Source organism: Onychomys torridus, chromosome 7 (assembly GCF_903995425.1).
Source record: "Onychomys torridus chromosome 7, mOncTor1.1, whole genome shotgun sequence".
NCBI lineage: Eukaryota > Metazoa > Chordata > Mammalia > Rodentia > Cricetidae > Onychomys > Onychomys torridus.
In genome coordinates, this window is record NC_050449.1 from 25,874,752 (window position 1) to 25,892,462 (window position 17,711).

Consider the following 17,711-nt stretch of genomic DNA (forward strand, 5'->3'; position numbering starts at 1 on the left):
ATGGCTCATAACTATAATAGCATCAGATGCCCTCTTCTGGAATGCAGGTATCCATGCGGAGCATTATACATAAAATACAAACAAAATTTTTTAAAAGGAAAAATGAAATGATACTCGAAGCTAACCTCCAGCACATGTGGGCACATACAAAAATGCATATATGCCAGGCTGTGGTGGCACACGCCTTTGATCCGAGCACTCAAGAGGCAGAGGCAGATGCATCTATACACACGTGTTCAATATTTTTTTGAAACGTATTAGGTAGAAAGGGTTTTTTAAAGTATGAAGGCATTTTTTTTTCTTCCAGAAAGAGAAAGCAAAACTTGTTAAAAATAAGCGGAGGTGGGGGGAATATAAATCACAGCAGTGGAGGGCTGGAGGAGAGGCCTCAGTGGGTTAGAATGCTTGGTAGTCTTCCAGAGGACCCAAGTTTGGTTCCCAGCACCTACATGCAGCAGCTCGTAAGTGCTTTGGCATTGATTCCAGGGGATCTAGTGCTCTCCTTGGGCACCTGGACACACATGGCATGCACACACACACACACAGACACAGACACAGACACAGACACACACAGACACAGAGAGAGAGAGAGAGAGAGAGAGAGAGAGAGAGAGACCGACCGACCAGAAACATAAACACACAGAGGAAAAAGAAATCTTAAATAATAAAAAATTTTAAAACATGCCTTTTTTAGTTATAGAAAATTGAAATATGCTGGGCAGTGGTGGAGCATATCTCTGCTTGCTGACAGATCTCTGCAAGTTTGGGCCAGCACGGTCTCCAGAGCAAGTTCCAGGACAGACAGAGCTACAGAGAGAAAGCCTGACTCGAAAAATGTGTGTGTGTGTGTATGTGTGTATGGCAATATCCATGGCAATGAAAACAAGAGGAGAACATGCATAAACAAAATGTACAGCCTCTCTTTATGAACACAAGGTAAAAGATTTGTTTTAATTTTTTTTTCTTCTTTTTTTTCAGAGCTGAGGACCGAACCCAGGTCCTTGCGCTTTCTAGGCAAGCACTCTACCACTGAGCTAAATCCCCAACTCCTTTTTTTGGTTTCTTCAGACAGGGTTTCTCTTCATAACAGTCCTGACTGTCCTGGAATTTGCTTGGTAGACCAGGCTGGCCTCAAACTCACCAGATCCACCTGTCTCTGCCACCCAAATGCTAGGATTAAAGGTGTGTGCTACCACAGCCCAGGCAAAAAAATAACGTATTTATTTTACTTTATTTATTTGGTTTTTCGAGACAGGGTTCCTCTGTGTAGTTTTGATGCCTTTCCTGAATCTCGCTCTGTAGCCCAGGCTGGCCTTGAACTCACAGAGATCCCCTGGCTCTGCATCCAGAGTGCTGGGATTAAAGGCATGTACCACCACCGCCTGGTGAAAAAGGAATTTTTAATACATGTTTCAGGGCTGAAGAAATAATTCAGTGGTCAAGAGTACTGGATGTTCTTCCAGGGGACCAGGGTTCGATTCCTAGCACCCACATTGCAGTTCACAATTGTCTGTAATTCCAGTTCTAGAGGATCCAACACCCTCCTAACAGATGTACATACAGGCAAAATACCAATACACATAAAAACTTTTTAAATGCATGTTTCAAGATATTTCAAAGGTAACAATCAAACAGACCATAATAGACACTCTGACCATAATGCAATTAAGCTTAAAATAACAAAAACAACCAAAAAAACTTCACATAGTTGGAAATTAAACAATATATTTAAATGAGAAGGCTGTTTTTTACTGACAGGGTATATGTCAAACACACTTTGGGGCATGAAGGCAAAATTCTAGACAAAACTTCAGTAAACCAAATCAAAAAAAAATTTTTTTTTTTAAAAAGTGGAAGGAGAGGAAGACTATGAGCCCATAACAGGTTTTTTTTGGGGGGGGGGGGGGGGGGGATGAAGGATATTCACAGGGCTAGAGATGGCTCAGCGGTTAAATCACTGGCTGCTCTTCCAGAGGACCCAGGTTTGATTCCCTACATGACGGCTTACAACCATAACCCCAGTTCCACCCTTTGCTGGTTTTTGCAGGCACAGCACACACACGATGCACATACAGACACACAGGCAAAACACCCATTCATACCAAGCATCTTTGTAAGTTTACAGTCAAAGACCTCTTATCTGGGATCTCTAAGTATCATATAAATGGTAACCTCAGCTTCCCGCTGAAACCAGGGATAACATACTCTATCAACTCCAGCTTTCCACCCACATGGACCATTTACTAGCATTCTCTAGCCAGTGCGATTAAGAAAAAAATGCTTATATGGACTAAACATAATAAAGTAGTCAGAAATCACAGAATATATCTCCAAAAATTTCAAAGTTATAGGTAAATGATTAGAATTTGGACACAAGCAAAGTTGTTGGACAAAAGGGTAATTTCACAGTATCAATTGCAATTGGGGAAATGTCAAGTTTCCCCGAACAGTCCATAAACTCAGTGCAATCCCAAACAAACTCCAACAGGTATGTTTTTAGTGACGTTGTAACCATACAGAATCACAAATAAAGTAAATTTAACAAAAGTGGTGCAGGGGAGCCCAGACCTATCTAGCACCCAGGAGGCTGAGGCCGGAGAATCACAAGTTCAAGGTTGTTCCGGGTACCTTATCATCAAGACCCTGACTCATAACAAAATATGAAAAGATCTGAGACAATCTGAGTCACAAAGCACTTGCCTAGCACAAGTGTAAAGCCCTGGGCTTAACATCCATCACCACCACCACCACCCCGCAAAAAAGAAAAAGAAAAAAGTCAATGTTTACATTAAACAGCAGGCTCACTATCTGTATGACATGTGCTGGATACCTAAATGGAAAAAAGCAGAACCTCTTTTTAAAAATGTTATTAAGAGAGTAAGGGGTAGGTTGGAGATGGTTCAGTGGTTAAGAGAACCTAAGTTTTAGTCCCAGCATCCACATAGCAGCTCAGAACTAGCTATACCTTCAGTTACAAGGGATCTGATACCCTCTTCTGGCCTCAGAGGGCACTAGGCACACGGAGGGTGCACATACCTACAGACAAAACACAGTAATACACATAAAATTTAAAAATAAATCCTCTGAGAGGGGTGACTAGTCCAGTGCCAGAGGCCCTGGGTTCAATTCTCAGAGCCTAAGAAAACAAACAAAAATGCTTTCAGTAAAGCCAGGGGGAAAGTACATCTTAACTCCAAGTAAGAAAGAAAACATCTCAAGTGTCCAAGGGCAAAATAAGCTGTGGTTATTCAGACAATACTGCAACAGAAGCCGATGAGCCACACTTCCACTCCATACTCTCAAAAACATGTTTAGTGAAAGACACCAAATACTCAGGAATATACTGAGTAATTCCATTTACATGCATCTTGAAAAAATAAAAAAAGGAAATGTTAATGAGGCCATCTGCTAAGACTACAAAGAAAGGCAAAGAATACATATGTAAAGGCTAGGGGATAGTCACCTCTGGAGGACAGGAAAAAGGCATGGTTATGCTCCTTTCTGACCTTGGAAGCGAGTCAGAACAAAATGCTTGGCTATTTTCTTCTGTGCATTAGCAACTTTGAAAGCTAAAATATAAGCAAGGGACAGCCGGAGCCCCATTTCAGTTGGCAGAAGGCATGCCTAGCATGGTCAGGCCCCAGGTGCCATCCTACCACAGCATGAACCAGGCATGGTGGCGCACACCACCACAGCATGAACCAGGCATGGTGGCGCATACCACCACAGCATGAAACAGGTATGGTGGCACACACTCGTAATCCTAGCAAAGGGAAGTAGAAGCAAGAGAATCCAAGGCCAAGGTTAAACACAGCATGGCATTTCACATCTTTAATCCCAGTACTGGAGAAGCAGAGGCAAGTGCATTTCATTGAGTTCAAGGCCAGCCTGGTCTAAAAGGGAACTCCAGGCCAAAAGGGGCTACACAATGAAACTTGATTTATTTAAAAAAAAAAAAAAAAAGTGGAATATTATTTTAACTAGGCAACGGTGTGTTGAATTTGTTTCTGCTGCCTTAGTTAAGATGTAACGATGTGTTATATTTGTTTATGCTGCATTTGTTTAATTATGTTTTACCTTGCCTGCCTAAGGCACCTGATTGGTCTAATAAAAAATTGGAAGGCCAATAGCTAAGCCGGAGGGACAGGTGGGGCTGGCAGACAGAGAGAACACATAGGGGGAGGAGAAGTCTAGGCTTGAGAGGGAAGTACGAGAGGAGAAAATGAGGGAGAAAGAGAGGGATACTCCCAGGCCGGGCAGCCACCAAGGAAGCACACACAAAAATTGGACATACAGGAGAGGGCAGCAAGTGAGTGGGCACCTTGACATGTGATTTCCACATTCTTTATGAAATCCTCACAGTAGGCTCAACTAATGAACACCGCATCAATGAACAAAGTATTAGATCTCAATAAAATCCCCACCAAGTTTTAAGAAAACATGAATAGGAATAGGCATGCTACACAATCAAACTCAAGGGAAGAGTTACTTCTGGCAAGTTCAAAAAACAACTTCATTTGAAAGCTTTATTTCTGTCTGAAGTGAGTTAGTCTTAGTTTTGTTGTTCAGAGCCCAGGCTAGCCCTGAGCCCCTGGTCCTGCTTCCACCCCCTAAGTCCTGGAGTCACAGAGGTGTGCTATATGCCTGACCTTGGGGCTTTAACTTTCTATCCTCCTGCCTGAGGCTCTGGATTGCTGAGATTACAGGAGTATACTACCATGCCTGGCTAGTCGTCTTGAAGGCCAAAGCAGGCGCTTAAGTGTTAAGATGAACAAAACCAGACATTGGCTCTAAGTAGTTTTAAAGGTGCTTTGCTGTGATACTTGTAATTAAAGGAGGTGAAATAAATGTTGCCCCAACACTTCATCTCTCAAATAAAAATCATATTTCTGCGATTCCAAGTCATAAATTTAGCTTTCCAGAAAAAAAAAGTTTTTGAAAATGTCTTTGATTTTACCACACTACTAAACCTTCCGTTTTCTTCCTCATAGGCAAGCTATCTCCTTCAGTTTACCCAAGTCCATTTGTTTATAATCCTCCAACCACTCTGCTGTGTGGGACATCTCTCAAGTATAATGGGGATGGAGAATTGGCTCAGTTAGTTCAGTAAAAGTTACCTGCCATGCTAGCACAAGGACCTGAGTTTTCCCCCCAGCACCCATGTAAGTCAGGCGTGGTGGTGACATCTGAACCCCAGCTTGGGGTAGGAGGACAGAGACGGGTAGCTGCCTCAAGTCTGCTGGCAAGCCAGCCAGGAAGTCTAGCTCTGGGTTTATTCAGAAACAATACCTCAAAAATAAGGTGGAGAATAACAGAGGAAAATGCCTGATGTTGGCATCCACCATGCACACACTTGTATTTGAAAGGAAGTGGAGCAATGTACCGTGATCAATCTCATCAGCTAACGTTTAACCCAGAATAATTCAGCAGGTAGGAATGACTTGTTTCTCTTTAAGCCAACTCTCATACTGAGCTTCCCAAGTGGAAAGTGCCCTTATAACAAACACTGGGTTGCTACCATCAATATCTCTTCAAACCAAGCCCAATTTGATTCAAGGCTGCTCTATTCTTCTGCAAAGCAGGTCCCAGGGATCTGAGACTACTGAAGTAGAACTATCCCTCTTCCACATAGTCTTGCAGTGGTTAAAAGCACACAATACAGGTTGGGGATTTAGCTCAGTGGTAGAGCGCTTGCCTAGCAAACGCAAGGCCCTGGGCTGGATCCTCAGCTTAAAAAAAAAAAAAGACAGCACACAATACTAATTCTGGCCAGACATTTAGAGATTCTCTTGCCAGCAAACTGGGAAATGTTTCTTCATCACAAAAGGAGACACACAAGGCAGTTTCCTCCTCTGGATATTACCATCTTCAGAGAAGTGAGTTTCAAGAAGGCAGAGTAAAAAGAAGGCTGGTGAGCTGCTCAATTAACTAGCTTTACAGCTATTCCATGCCAAAATGTAAGTAACTTTTTTCTGAACCTCAATCTACTAATTACACAGCTCACTGATCAAGATTTATAAAATACATCTGGAGCTGACAGCCTCTTCCCTGAATAATATCATACCCCTGATTCTGATACAACAACCCTACAGGGAATAATACCTTAATTTGTGTGTATGTGTGTGTGTGTGTGTGTGTGTGTGAACACAAAAATAAAACAAGCTTACTATAAAGGAGAGCTTGCACTTTATAGGGAAAAAAAAAATCACTGAAAGGTTGTTTTTTGTTTTGTTTTGTTTTGTTTTAAAGATTTATTTATTATGTATACAGAAGAGGGCGCCAGATCTCATTACAGATGGTTGTGAGCCACCATGTGGTTGACTGGGAATTGAACTCAGGACCTCTGGAAGAGCAGTCGGTGCTCTTAACCTCTGAGCCATCTCCCCAGCCCCCTGAAAGGTTTTTATAATTAATGGGAAACGTAAAATGGCAAAGTCTTCCATAATATTAACAATGACATCAAGGAGTTAATAAGTTGGTGTGTATCAGTTCATAATATAATTTGCATGAATTTACAGAAACCTTCAGCAGAAAAAAAAAAAAAAAAAAATGGGAAAAGAGCAGTGGACTTAGGATAAGACAGATTCATGCCCTGGCCAGACTGTATGACCTTCAAACCCTGGAATCTACTGGACTTATTTTAGTTGGTAGTGAGAATACCTATTTCACTGGACTACACTGATGTCAGGAGCACCGCTCACTTGGTATAGTTTTCCCCTAGTTTCAGTTACCTGAGGAGCTTTTGAAAGCAGCAGCCAATGATGCTGCCAATAAAATCCTGGAATCACATGCAAGTGCGTCTGGACATCAGGACAACAGCCACAGCTTCCAGTGCTCTACCATTTGCATCCTGCACAGAACCAATGAGAGGGTAGTACCAGCTAGACAAATAATAAATGAATAGTCAGCTTTCTAATCTTCCTGTTTTAAAACAGATCACAGGGGCTGGAGAGATGACTCAGTAGTTAGCAGCACTGGCTGCTCACCCAGGTTCAATCCCTAACACTCAGAGTGATTCACAACCACCCAGTTCCCAAAGATCTGGCTCCCTAATCTGGCATCTTTGGGTACAAACATGAACATGGTATAGATATACACTCAGGCAAAATACCCATACACATACAGTAATAGTAATAATAATTAAAATAAATACAATTTAAGACAACCTCGTTTAAAAAAAAAAACAAAAAACTTCAGCTGGAGATGCAAATCAAGGTAGAACTTGCTTGTTTAGCATGCTTTTAAGTCTTAAGATTCACTCTTCAGGCTGGAGAGATGGCTCAGAGGTTAAGAGCACTGAGTACTCTTCCAGAGGTCCTGAGTTCAATTCCCAGTCAACCACATGGTGGCTCACAACCATCTGTAATGAGATCTGGTGCCCTCTTCTGTATACATAATTAATAAATAAATAAATAAGACTTTTAAAAAAACTGTTAATGTAATAAACTCATAAATACTTTAAAAAAAAGATTCGCTTTTCACACACACACACAAAAAAAAGATTCACTTCTCAGCTGGCTGTGGTATGTTTTAATCTCATTACTTGGGAGCGCTCTATGAGTTTGAGGCCAGCCTGGTCTACATAGCAAGGTTCCAGGCCAGTCAAAGCTATATAGTGGAAACCAGTCTCCAAAAAAAAAGACTTCTCAAAACAAAATATTTCATGATGGTTATGTTATAAAAAAAAAAAAAAAATTATTCCCTCAGAAAAGGAATTATTTGTTGCACATGATTCACAGGACTGGAATCCCTTTCTATCTGATTGCAACTACATGGTCTACTTTCCAATTTAAGCTATAAATCAAGGTACAGTATACTAAACTCAATTAAGCTGTGAAGTAATCTAGTTTATCACACTAAAAAAACAACATGAAAATTGAATTAGAGGCAATTTAGAATTCTCTTCTCAACTGGCCCTTCCATAGCAACTGCAATCTGAACATAGATTAGCCCCTAACCATTAGTCACACAGAAAAGTTATTTTCTGTAAGTAGTTCATTTCAAGAGAATTAAAAATAACTGCTGATACCAGCTTCAATATGCTGTATGTGCCACTTTTATAAAACTTCTACATATCATATGTCTGGAAATGTAAACATCACCAAAATGTTTCCAGATTTCCTTGGATGATATAATTTCAGGCTACTTTTCATTTGTTTTGTTATGTTTTTAAAATCTTACAATAAGTATGCATCACCTATACAAATTTTCTTTTGATGGTTTAAAGAGGAAAAAATTCAAGCTGGGTAGCTGGCACATGCTGGTATTTCCAGCACTCAGCAGCCTGAGCCAGAGGGATTATGACATTTAGGTCAGCCTAGAACACATAGTAACAAGACCCTACATCTCAAATAATCAAGAAATGTGAAATTGGCCAGGCAGATCCCTGTGAGTTCGAAGCCAGCCTGGTCTACAGAGTGAGTTTCAGGACAGTCGGGATAAACAGAGAAACCTGTCTTAAAAAACAAAAACAAAAGAAAGTAACAACAAAACCACCAACCAAAAACCAGAAAAAGTGAAATCCTGAGAATTCAGTAACAATGAAAACAGAACCTTGAAAAGTTATGTTTTAATTTTCCAGAGTCAAAACACTATCAGATAAGTTAAAAATCTGACCTTTCTATTTGGAAAAGTTACATAACCTCTCACATACTAATGCCAATAGCTCAAAACCATATTAGCTTTTTTAAAAAGGTGACCAGATCAACCAATAAACTGATATACAGACAGAACACACAATATTGTATCAATATTAAATCTCCCAGGTTCCGTAACTGTCCCAATGTTATGTATGAGAATGCCTTTGCTCTAGGTTCTCAGGGCAAAGAGGGAGGGTGGGTAACATATGCAACTGGTTTTCAGGCAGATCAGCAACAATACAAGAATAGTAATAGAACAAACGACACATCCTTTCTCCACTCCAGGGTGCTGGGCACTCTGCCACTGAGCTAAACTCCACATGTGAAAGCAAATTCTAAATATTCAGAATGTTGATGCTGAGTGCAGGTAAATTTCATAAGAGTTGTTTGCACAACTTTGCATTTTTGTAAGCTTGAAGTCATTTTTAACAATTTGACTAAAGAAAAAAGTCAACAAGGGAAAAAAAAACATTCAAAATTGTGCTTAAAAAAATAAAGGGTTACCCCATCCCCCCCAAAAAAACACAGGGCTCATGTCAACAACTTGAAACGAGACTATTTGGGGGTAGCATGGTAATACATTTAAAAGTTGTGCTAACAACAACACGTTGTGCAGGACCAGCAGTGAGCAGCTGAATAAACCTGTGCACAAGAAATATAAAGGGGCCTTCACAGGTAGGAGTCAATTTTCTAGCAGCCACATCAGAGCACAAATAAACTGAAAAACAATGTAAATGCATTAATATAAAGTTGATATACTCAAAGTTTTTCATACTGTCTTCACATCCTTCTGTATGTCACACTTCATAGGACATCTCAATTCAGAAGCTACAGTTTCATAGGAAAATACCTGGTTGCAGTTTTATCTCCTAAGATGAACTTTTAAAATCAGATTCACAAAACGAAGTTGCTTCAGAGTTTGTTTTCCCAGTCAATGAGATGCCTCAGTGGAGAAAGGCATGGGGCCAGGCCTGACCAAGTGGGATTGCGCTAAAGGGCCTACACAGTGAAGCAGAGAAGTGACTCCACACTGCCTCCTATGACCACCACAAGTGGGCCTGGACACACGAAATAAATGAACAGACTCTCCCGAATATTTTAAAGAGGGCTGCAGAAGTGGCTCAGCAGTTGAGAGCACTTCACGCTCTCCCAGAGCTTAGTCTGGAGCCCAGAAGGCACATCAGGTGGCTCACGCTCCACCACCTGTACCTCCAGCTCCAGAGAATCCAGCAACCTGTTTTGGCCTCCAAGGGTGGGCGCGCGCGCGCGCGCGCGCACACACACACACACACACACACACACACGCGCACACACACACACGCACACACGCACACACGCACACGCCATACACTCAACACATATACAACACACACATAAAAACAAATAATAAATTTTTAATATTTCAAAGATTTTTTTTTCAAAATTTCAAATATAAACTTCAATGAAGAATGCCTTCCCTCAACCCTATAAAGCATGTAGCAAGCAGGACTCCATGTCACTGGTGGCCACACTATGTGACTGCTCTGATTGACATGGGAATGAAATAAATTCCTTCTACATGAGAGGACCAGATTGCTAAGATTTAATTTAGCTCCTCTGTTACCAGCAGTGTTTTTAAAATACAGGTGTAACAGAAGCACTACCTTGATACAATTCAATAGCCCCACACTACCTTTCACACCTTGATTGTTGTACTTGAGTGTCCTGGACATAGCCCATCAAAAGATGGCTTGCAGAAGTAGCAGAGCAAATTCAATGCTGGCCCTCAGAAGCTTAGATATCCATGGTAAAGGGAGCAGTCTGGGCACAAACACAAGTCCTGTGGTTCCTAAGTAAGACTTAAACACAAGAGAACAGCCCGGCGGTGGTGGTGCACGCCTGTAATCCCAGCACTCGGGAGGCAGAGCCAGGCGGATCTCTGTGAGTACGAGGCCAGCCTAGGCTACCAAGTGAGTTCCAGAAAAGGCACAAAGCTACACAGAGAAACCCTGTCTCGAAACCCCCCCCCCAAAAAAAAAAAAAAAAAAGACAAGAGAACTTGCCCCTGGGATTTATGAAAGGAAGTGCCCGAGCAGAGAGGTGGTTTAATTAAAAAACAGGTGTAAGAGATTAATTTAGTCAACACCAAGCAACACTAAAGATTCGCCAATCAATAATTCTGTGCCAAGCAACTTGATCAGGGATTTGGCCAGAATCCCTTTGGCTAATCTCAATAAGGGCCTTCTCAAAGACATCCTGATTTAAGGCATTCTCATCCAAATTAAGGCTTTAGCAATCCTTTGCCTGACAGTAAATACAAATTATACAAGTGAATAAAATTCTGCCAGTCAGCAAAAGTAAAGACCGCTTGAAAAGATGGTAGTGTGGAAAAAAAAAAAACAGTTCCAAGGAAACGAAATTTCCACAAAACACCATTTTTCTTTTGTTTTGTTTTTTGAGACAGGGTTTCTCTGTGAAACAGTCCTGGCTGTCCTGGAACTTACTCTATAGACCAGGCTGGCCTTGAACTCACAGAGATTCACCTGCCTCTGCTTCCTGAGTGCTGGGATTAAGGCCGTGCGCCACGACCGTCCAGCCACAAAACACCATTTTAAAAGCGCTTTGCAAAAAACGTGTCTTACTTTGTTTAGGCAGACTTTTCAATTGAACAGTGTGGCTAACAGTCAAAATGAATCCATAACAACAAATTCTGATATTGGTATTTTCCCCCTGGAGACCTGTGTTAAATGGATTCTTTAAAACTGATGACTCCTTTGTTACCAATTCACTAATGCCTAAAGTTTCTCACACCAGTGGGAAGTGAGGCTGAGTGTGAATAATGGTTTTGACACCCTGACCCATTACATCCCACCTAATATAGAAAACTTAATTTCCCTACCCAACCCCCCTTCTCTTATCCTGCTTTACATAGCTGTTTCCACAAGACCGCTTATCCGAGGTAACAGATACCACACTACCTATTGAGTGGAGGGTAAAATAATCTGAAAGTTGGTGTATATAAACATTGGCTATTTCTACTAAGACTTAACCTTTTTAACAGCTCTCCCCATCTCAGTCCAAAGTTTTAAGCAGGATGAATGTAAAGGTTTTCTTGAGCTGTTCCATCCGGAGGATTTTTCCTCATTAGATCTCTTCTACCCAAAGAAATATTTACACATTCTGTACAAATGAATACATTCTAAGCTGGGGTTTTACTCACAAACTTCTCAGGTAATCCCTATTTAATCAAATGCAATTTCTGACATTAGCTCAATGTGCAGAAAACCACGGTGATTTTTAAATACAAACGAACAGGCACAAGAAGAAATAAACCGTACCAGAAACACACATTCCAGGCCAACGGTTCAAGCACGATTTCCCAAAAGCAGGTAAACAAAGTCCCACGTCTCTCTCGGCGACAGGGGGTTCTTGCGGGGGAGGCTAGGTGCAGAACACGCCGCAGGACCCGTTCCACACCCGCCTCTTCCAGCGGCCTCAACTCCCGCCAACCACCAGGGACCCCGGCCACTTCACCAGAGCAAGCAGAGATGTTAACAGGGGTGACCTCTGGTGCAGAGCAACCCGTGGGATCCTGACCCAGAGAAAGTACCCCTGAAAGGCTTTCCCGATGTATTGGCGGGTACCTTCCCTAAAGACTCAACAACGTTCGCGGGAGCAGGGAAGCTGGGCTCCCTAGTTTGCCAGACTTGGGCAAACGGCTGGGAGCGATGGAGGGCGCAGAGCGCCCCGCTGTCCCGGCGGCGTCTCCTCGCCCGGCTCCCTCGGCCGCTCGCCAGGGCTGGAGCCGCTTCCCCCGCTGCCAAGTCCACCTGGCCAACCAAGGCTGCGCGCCGGCCGCCAGGTGCGAGCCCGAAACCGAGGGCCCGCGATCGCTGCGGGGACCAGGGGCAGTGCGCCGGCCGCCCCCATTTAGAGCGCCGCGGAGCCGCAAGGCGCACGGCCGAGGCGCACACCGTCCCGAGGGAGGGAGGGCGCGCGGTGCGGTGTCCCCGAGGATGCGGCGGCGCCGCCGGCGGGTAGGGGGCTGGGGCGGCCCCGCAGCCCCGATGCCTTTCATTTGGCCTCTGCGGCGGCGGAGGCAGCCCGACCTCGGCGCTAAGCTCTGCGCAAAGCTGAGGCGCGCAGGCGGGGGGTTGGGGTAGGCAACCCGCAGCAGCACCGAACCTCGCGCCGCGCCCCCAGCCGCGGACCCACGACCGCCCGCAGGCCGCGCTCCCCGGCGGCCGGAGGAGACGCCGCTCCGGCGCTCGCCCGGTCCTCACCTCGATGTAGCCAGCCAGAGCCGCGGCGGGCGCCGTAAGCCCGAGCAGCAGCAGGACAAGAAGCTTGCCGGTGGCCTCAGCGGCCGCGGTCCCTGTGGCCGCCATCCCTCTCCGGGTAGCTGTGGCACTGGACTCTCCCGCTCTCACGCACAGCGGGACTAGAGCGCTTTTCGCACCGCGACCCAGAAGCATCTGAAGCCCGTTCGCCGCCGCCCCGGGGGTTTTACACCGACCGGAACTGACTTCACAAAAATACGCCCTCCTTCGGTGGGGCCCAATACGAGCCCTCATAACTGGCCTAAGATACCGCCCCTTGCTCAGCCCAGATCCAATCACGGCATGGACGCACTCGCTCCCCTCCCCGCCCACCGCGCGCCCCCGCATGGCCCCGCCCCCATCCGCGGCCAGCCCCGCCCCCGCTCCGGACCCGAGGCCGGGGGCGCACGAGTGCTCGCTGGGCAGACCGTGGGCTGCTTGCTCCGAGGGCGGGAGGCTCCCGTGCGGTTGTCTGTCGGTGTGGCTCTGCCTCATCCGCCCTCAGCCTCGGGATTCGGGCACGCCCCACTCCCCCACCCCGGCGGGGTATTTTTCATATTTCTTTGGGTACCGCCCTCTTTGGGGGTTCTGGAAAATGTTTTAATTAAAAACAGGATGAATTGTTAGGAGTCCCGGACGGTTTGCAGAGGACCGTCCCCGAGGCCCGGGAGGATGAAAACCGGCATCCTCATCTCCCTAGCGCTTCACGGGGTGTGTGTTCTTTCCCCAGACCGCTGCGCCCTTGCTTCGCCCCTGAGCCCCGCAGGATCTGTACGCTGTTGACCTCTGCTCCTTAGGTTCCTTCCCAGCGCCTTCTGCCTCGCCGCAGCCCCTGCAGCACAGAGAGGCCTTCCGCCGAGGCCAGTGGCGCCAGGACCACTGAAACACAAGGCCCCCCTTCTTATGTGTCAGGATAGGTTCTGGCATCGTTTTTCTTCAGTTTAAGATCTCTAAAGCAAAAGACTCGCTTTCTCTCTCTTTTCATGCTCCTCAGCATCTCGGCTCCTGGGAAAGCGGCCTGCTGCCCCATTTCACAACTGGCACCTTGTCTTCCCCATCACCAGGGCTCTGCTGGGCTTTGTTTCCTTTCCGTAGCGGGTGATTTATGTACCACCCTCTGCAGAGACCTGGACTCATTTCTTTAGCTTTAACGAAATAGAGAACCGGGTTCTTCCCCTCGGGAAACTCGTAGTGGAGACGGAGAGACAAGTGTCCATGGTAGGCAAAGTAGGACAGTAAGAACCCTGTATTTTTACAGATGTATTCTGCCAACGTGAGCAGTCCTGCTGTGGTCAAACTGGCTCTGCCTCATTCTCCAAAGATGCCAGGCACCTTTTCCATTGCACAGCCCTTCCTGCTCCCGCTCCATTCCCGCAGGCCTCCATTATCCACCTACAGGAAACATCTTCACTCTTTCACAGAGATGTCTTTTCACCCACCTCAGAATGCGGAGGGGGATGCATCCCACGGTGACACTTTCCCCTAGCTAGGTCTCTATAGCTCTCACATCATTGACAAGACTTGTGTGTGTTGTGCCCAGTGCCTCTCCAAATGGGGACCTCATCCAGTAGATGTCGTTATTCAATCCAGAGGCCATAGAACTGGCATGAGTTTAGTGCTGAATTTGCTATCGCTCTCATTTATACATTGAACAAATGTCGTGACATTTGTCAACGGAGCCTTGGGAAGGTAACTAGGTTTAGCTGAGGTCATGGATGGGGGGCGTTTCATGATGGAATTAATGGCCCTTAGAAGAGATAAGGGCACTGAAGAGCTTGCCCTCCCCCTTTCTGAATAATTCTCTCTCCTGTCTCCCTGCCCTTTATGAAGACATAGTTAATGGCATCTAGTGTGTGGGAGGGGCAGGACATATAGGAGATGAAACAGGTTGGTCCTGCAAAAAACTTTATTTGCATTTTCAGGACACTAAAGAGTGTTCATGAAAAGTGATTGACACATTCGCCAATATTCTGGACTCTGAAATGTTACTGTTTTTATTAAGTGATGCTGTTGGAATATACTTGGTCTTGAAGCTCTGATATAATAAATTTTCATCCTAAATATGTTCATGTCAATGACCAAGGTTTAAGAGTACCATATTTTAATTTCTAATTATCTTTTGTGCACAAAAGTAAAAGGTCCTAAGACAATCTTTTTATTCTATTTTCATAAGAATCAGACTTTCTCTTAAAACAGTTATCTTCCATGTACATTTAAGGCATGTGCATTTCCTTGTTTGGAAAAAAAAAAAGCCCAAAGGTCATGGTCCTACTTCTAAATCTAGCAGGAGTCTTCATCTGTCATATGTGTATCCAACATACATGGACAACGCAGATTGTCTATGACTGCGGCTCCCAAGTGACGATGTTTTCCAGAACCAATTAAGAACTTTATTACAAAGAACCCAAACCTCCACAGGCAGTGGTAGCATACACCTTTAATCCCAGCACTCGGGAGGCAGAGGCAGGAGGATCTTTGTGAGTTCATGGCCAGTCTGGTCTACAGAGTGAGTTCCAGGGTAGCCATGGCTGTTACATAGAGAAACCTTGTCCCCCCCAAAAAAAAGAAGCCAAACCTCGAAATTCTTACTCTCCACGTCTAAGATGATCTAAGGGAATCAAAACATGCATATATTTTTACAGCTTCCCAGGAAAGTCTAATCCACCAGTGTTTTATTAACTTTGGTAACCAAGCACAGAGCTTTGAACATCCTAGGCACATATCTTTTGGGAATGCTCTATCTTCAGCTACATCACCGACCCACTAGTCCTTTTGAGAATCAGTGTTCCACTAGAACAGAACAGGAACGTACCCTCCTTCTGCTCTTTTCCCATGATCCAGTTGGGTAAATTTCTGGTCATTGATTCCAGGCTTTAAATAATTTGTAAGTGTTCAGTTTCTACACTTTATCATCTGCTACGAATTTAAAGGAAAGATCACGTTCTCTGTTCAGCTGTTAATGCTAGGAGTCATATTTAGTTTTATAAGCTTTCCCCTGCTTTTAGCTTTGTTTGGGTTTTTGGCTCATGGATATTATTTCTGTTTGTAACTAAGAAATGTAAGAGGGAGAAAAAATTAAGAATTTTAAAAAATGGATGAGTTTAAAAAGAAGACTCAGTGCTCCAGAATAATGGTTTCTCCATTCTTGGATATGGTGGACCGGGATAACAACAGCAACAGCGACACCCCACAACTTTGTTGTTTTGTTGAGACACAGTCTTTTCTGCAGCTCAGTCAGGCCTCAGACTTATGACTCTCCTGCTTCTGTTTCCCAAGTACTGAAATTTTGCAGGCCTGTACTACCAACCTCAGAAAAATAATTTTAATTGGAAACAAATTTGCTGATTTTTTTTAAGCTTTCTAAATGAGAACATTAAATTAATTACCATACATGACTTGAGCATAGGGGGCCATCTCTTGGACTTGCAGTTCTTCAGAAGGCTGAGGCAAGGCATCCATTGACTCTGAAATTGAAGGGTACCCTGAGCAACATAGAGACCCTATTTCTTCAGAAAAATATATTTTATGAATAATATTGACATCACATTTTTATTACAGAGCAGCTAACAACAAAAGGTAAGAAAAAATGTACTCTCTGATAATTCCTTACATGCCCTTGTTGTTTATGACAATTTTGTGGATGCTCCTAATGGAAGAGTCCTGTTTAACAGCTGTTGGAACCATTGCAGTAAGGGAAATAAATGTAAATGAGTAATACTCTTTGGCTAATGCTGGTAGCCTTCACACACCTGCTTCTTTCTACACACTGTCTTCTTCCTGATTATCATTGGCTGACTCAGTATTTAAGATTCGGTTCATGTATTGTTTCATTTGGGGTAATTTGGTCATTGTCTTTTTCCTTGCTGAATTTAGAACACCTCTGTGTCTCCCTAAAAAGCCAATGCACACCTCTGCTACACTATTTGTAGACAAACTATAACTATTTGTTTATACCACAAGCCTTTGAAGGAGCTACCTCTAGAGTCTAACATAGGGATTCTTCTTCTTCTTCTTCTTCTTCTTCTTCTTCTTCTTCTTCTTCTTCTTCTTCTTTTTTGTTGTTGCTGTTGTTGTTGTTTTGTTTTGTTTTTGTTTTTTGATTTTTTGGTTTGTTTTTTTTTTGAGACAGGGTTTCTCTGTGTAGCTTTGGTGCCTGTCCTGGATCTCGCTCTGTAGACCAGGCTGGCCTCGAACTCCCAGAGATCCACCTGGCTCTGCATCCCAAGTGCTGGGATTAAAGGTAAGCACTACCACCACCCAACCTTAGCACAGGGATTATTCTTAATGAGCATCCAAAGAATATTTGCTAGGCCAGAGGCCTAGCTTTGTGGTACAGCATGTGCTTAGCATGGATGAGGCCCTGGATTACACTCCAGGCACTCCTTTAAAATTGTTGAACTGATGTAGAGCTAATTGAGCTTTAAAATGTGGCAGAGAGAAGAAAAATTAAGCACGCATAAGTATTGTACTGGGTGGAAAGTCATAACCTGCTTAAGAAGAAAACTGAAGTGTCTTAAGAGGAGAGTGTGAAGGAGGAGGAAGCTAGCCACACCTATGTTGGGGACCTCAGCTAGAGATTATAAAAGAGGGCGCATGAGATTTCCTGGGCATGTACAGCAAGCATGCACACAGGATGAACATAAGCCATATCAGGCAAGAACAAGAAGCCTGGAAGAAACAATGCAAGCAATGTGTGGCCCTGGGAAGCTCTGGGAGTGTGTAAAGGAGCGTACGAGCCTTTCACGTTACTGGAGAAGAGAGTTTGTAATACATA

The 17,711-nt window shown here is 44.0% G+C and overlaps 1 protein-coding gene across 4 annotated transcripts in view; it reads right to left on the reverse strand.

The window, feature by feature from the left end:
* Aplp2 (amyloid beta precursor like protein 2) overlaps window positions 1-13,123 on the reverse strand; it is a 72,964-nt gene extending 59,841 nt beyond the window's left edge. For all 4 annotated transcript variants that reach the window (XM_036191932.1, XM_036191931.1, XM_036191930.1 and 1 more), the window contains exon 1: window positions 12,902-13,123. In XM_036191932.1, coding sequence (XP_036047825.1) covers window positions 12,902-13,093 — 192 coding nt within the window. In that variant the 5' untranslated portion in view covers window positions 13,094-13,123. The remainder of the gene's footprint in view (window positions 1-12,901) is intronic.
* Window positions 13,124-17,711: the final 4,588 nt, after the last annotated feature.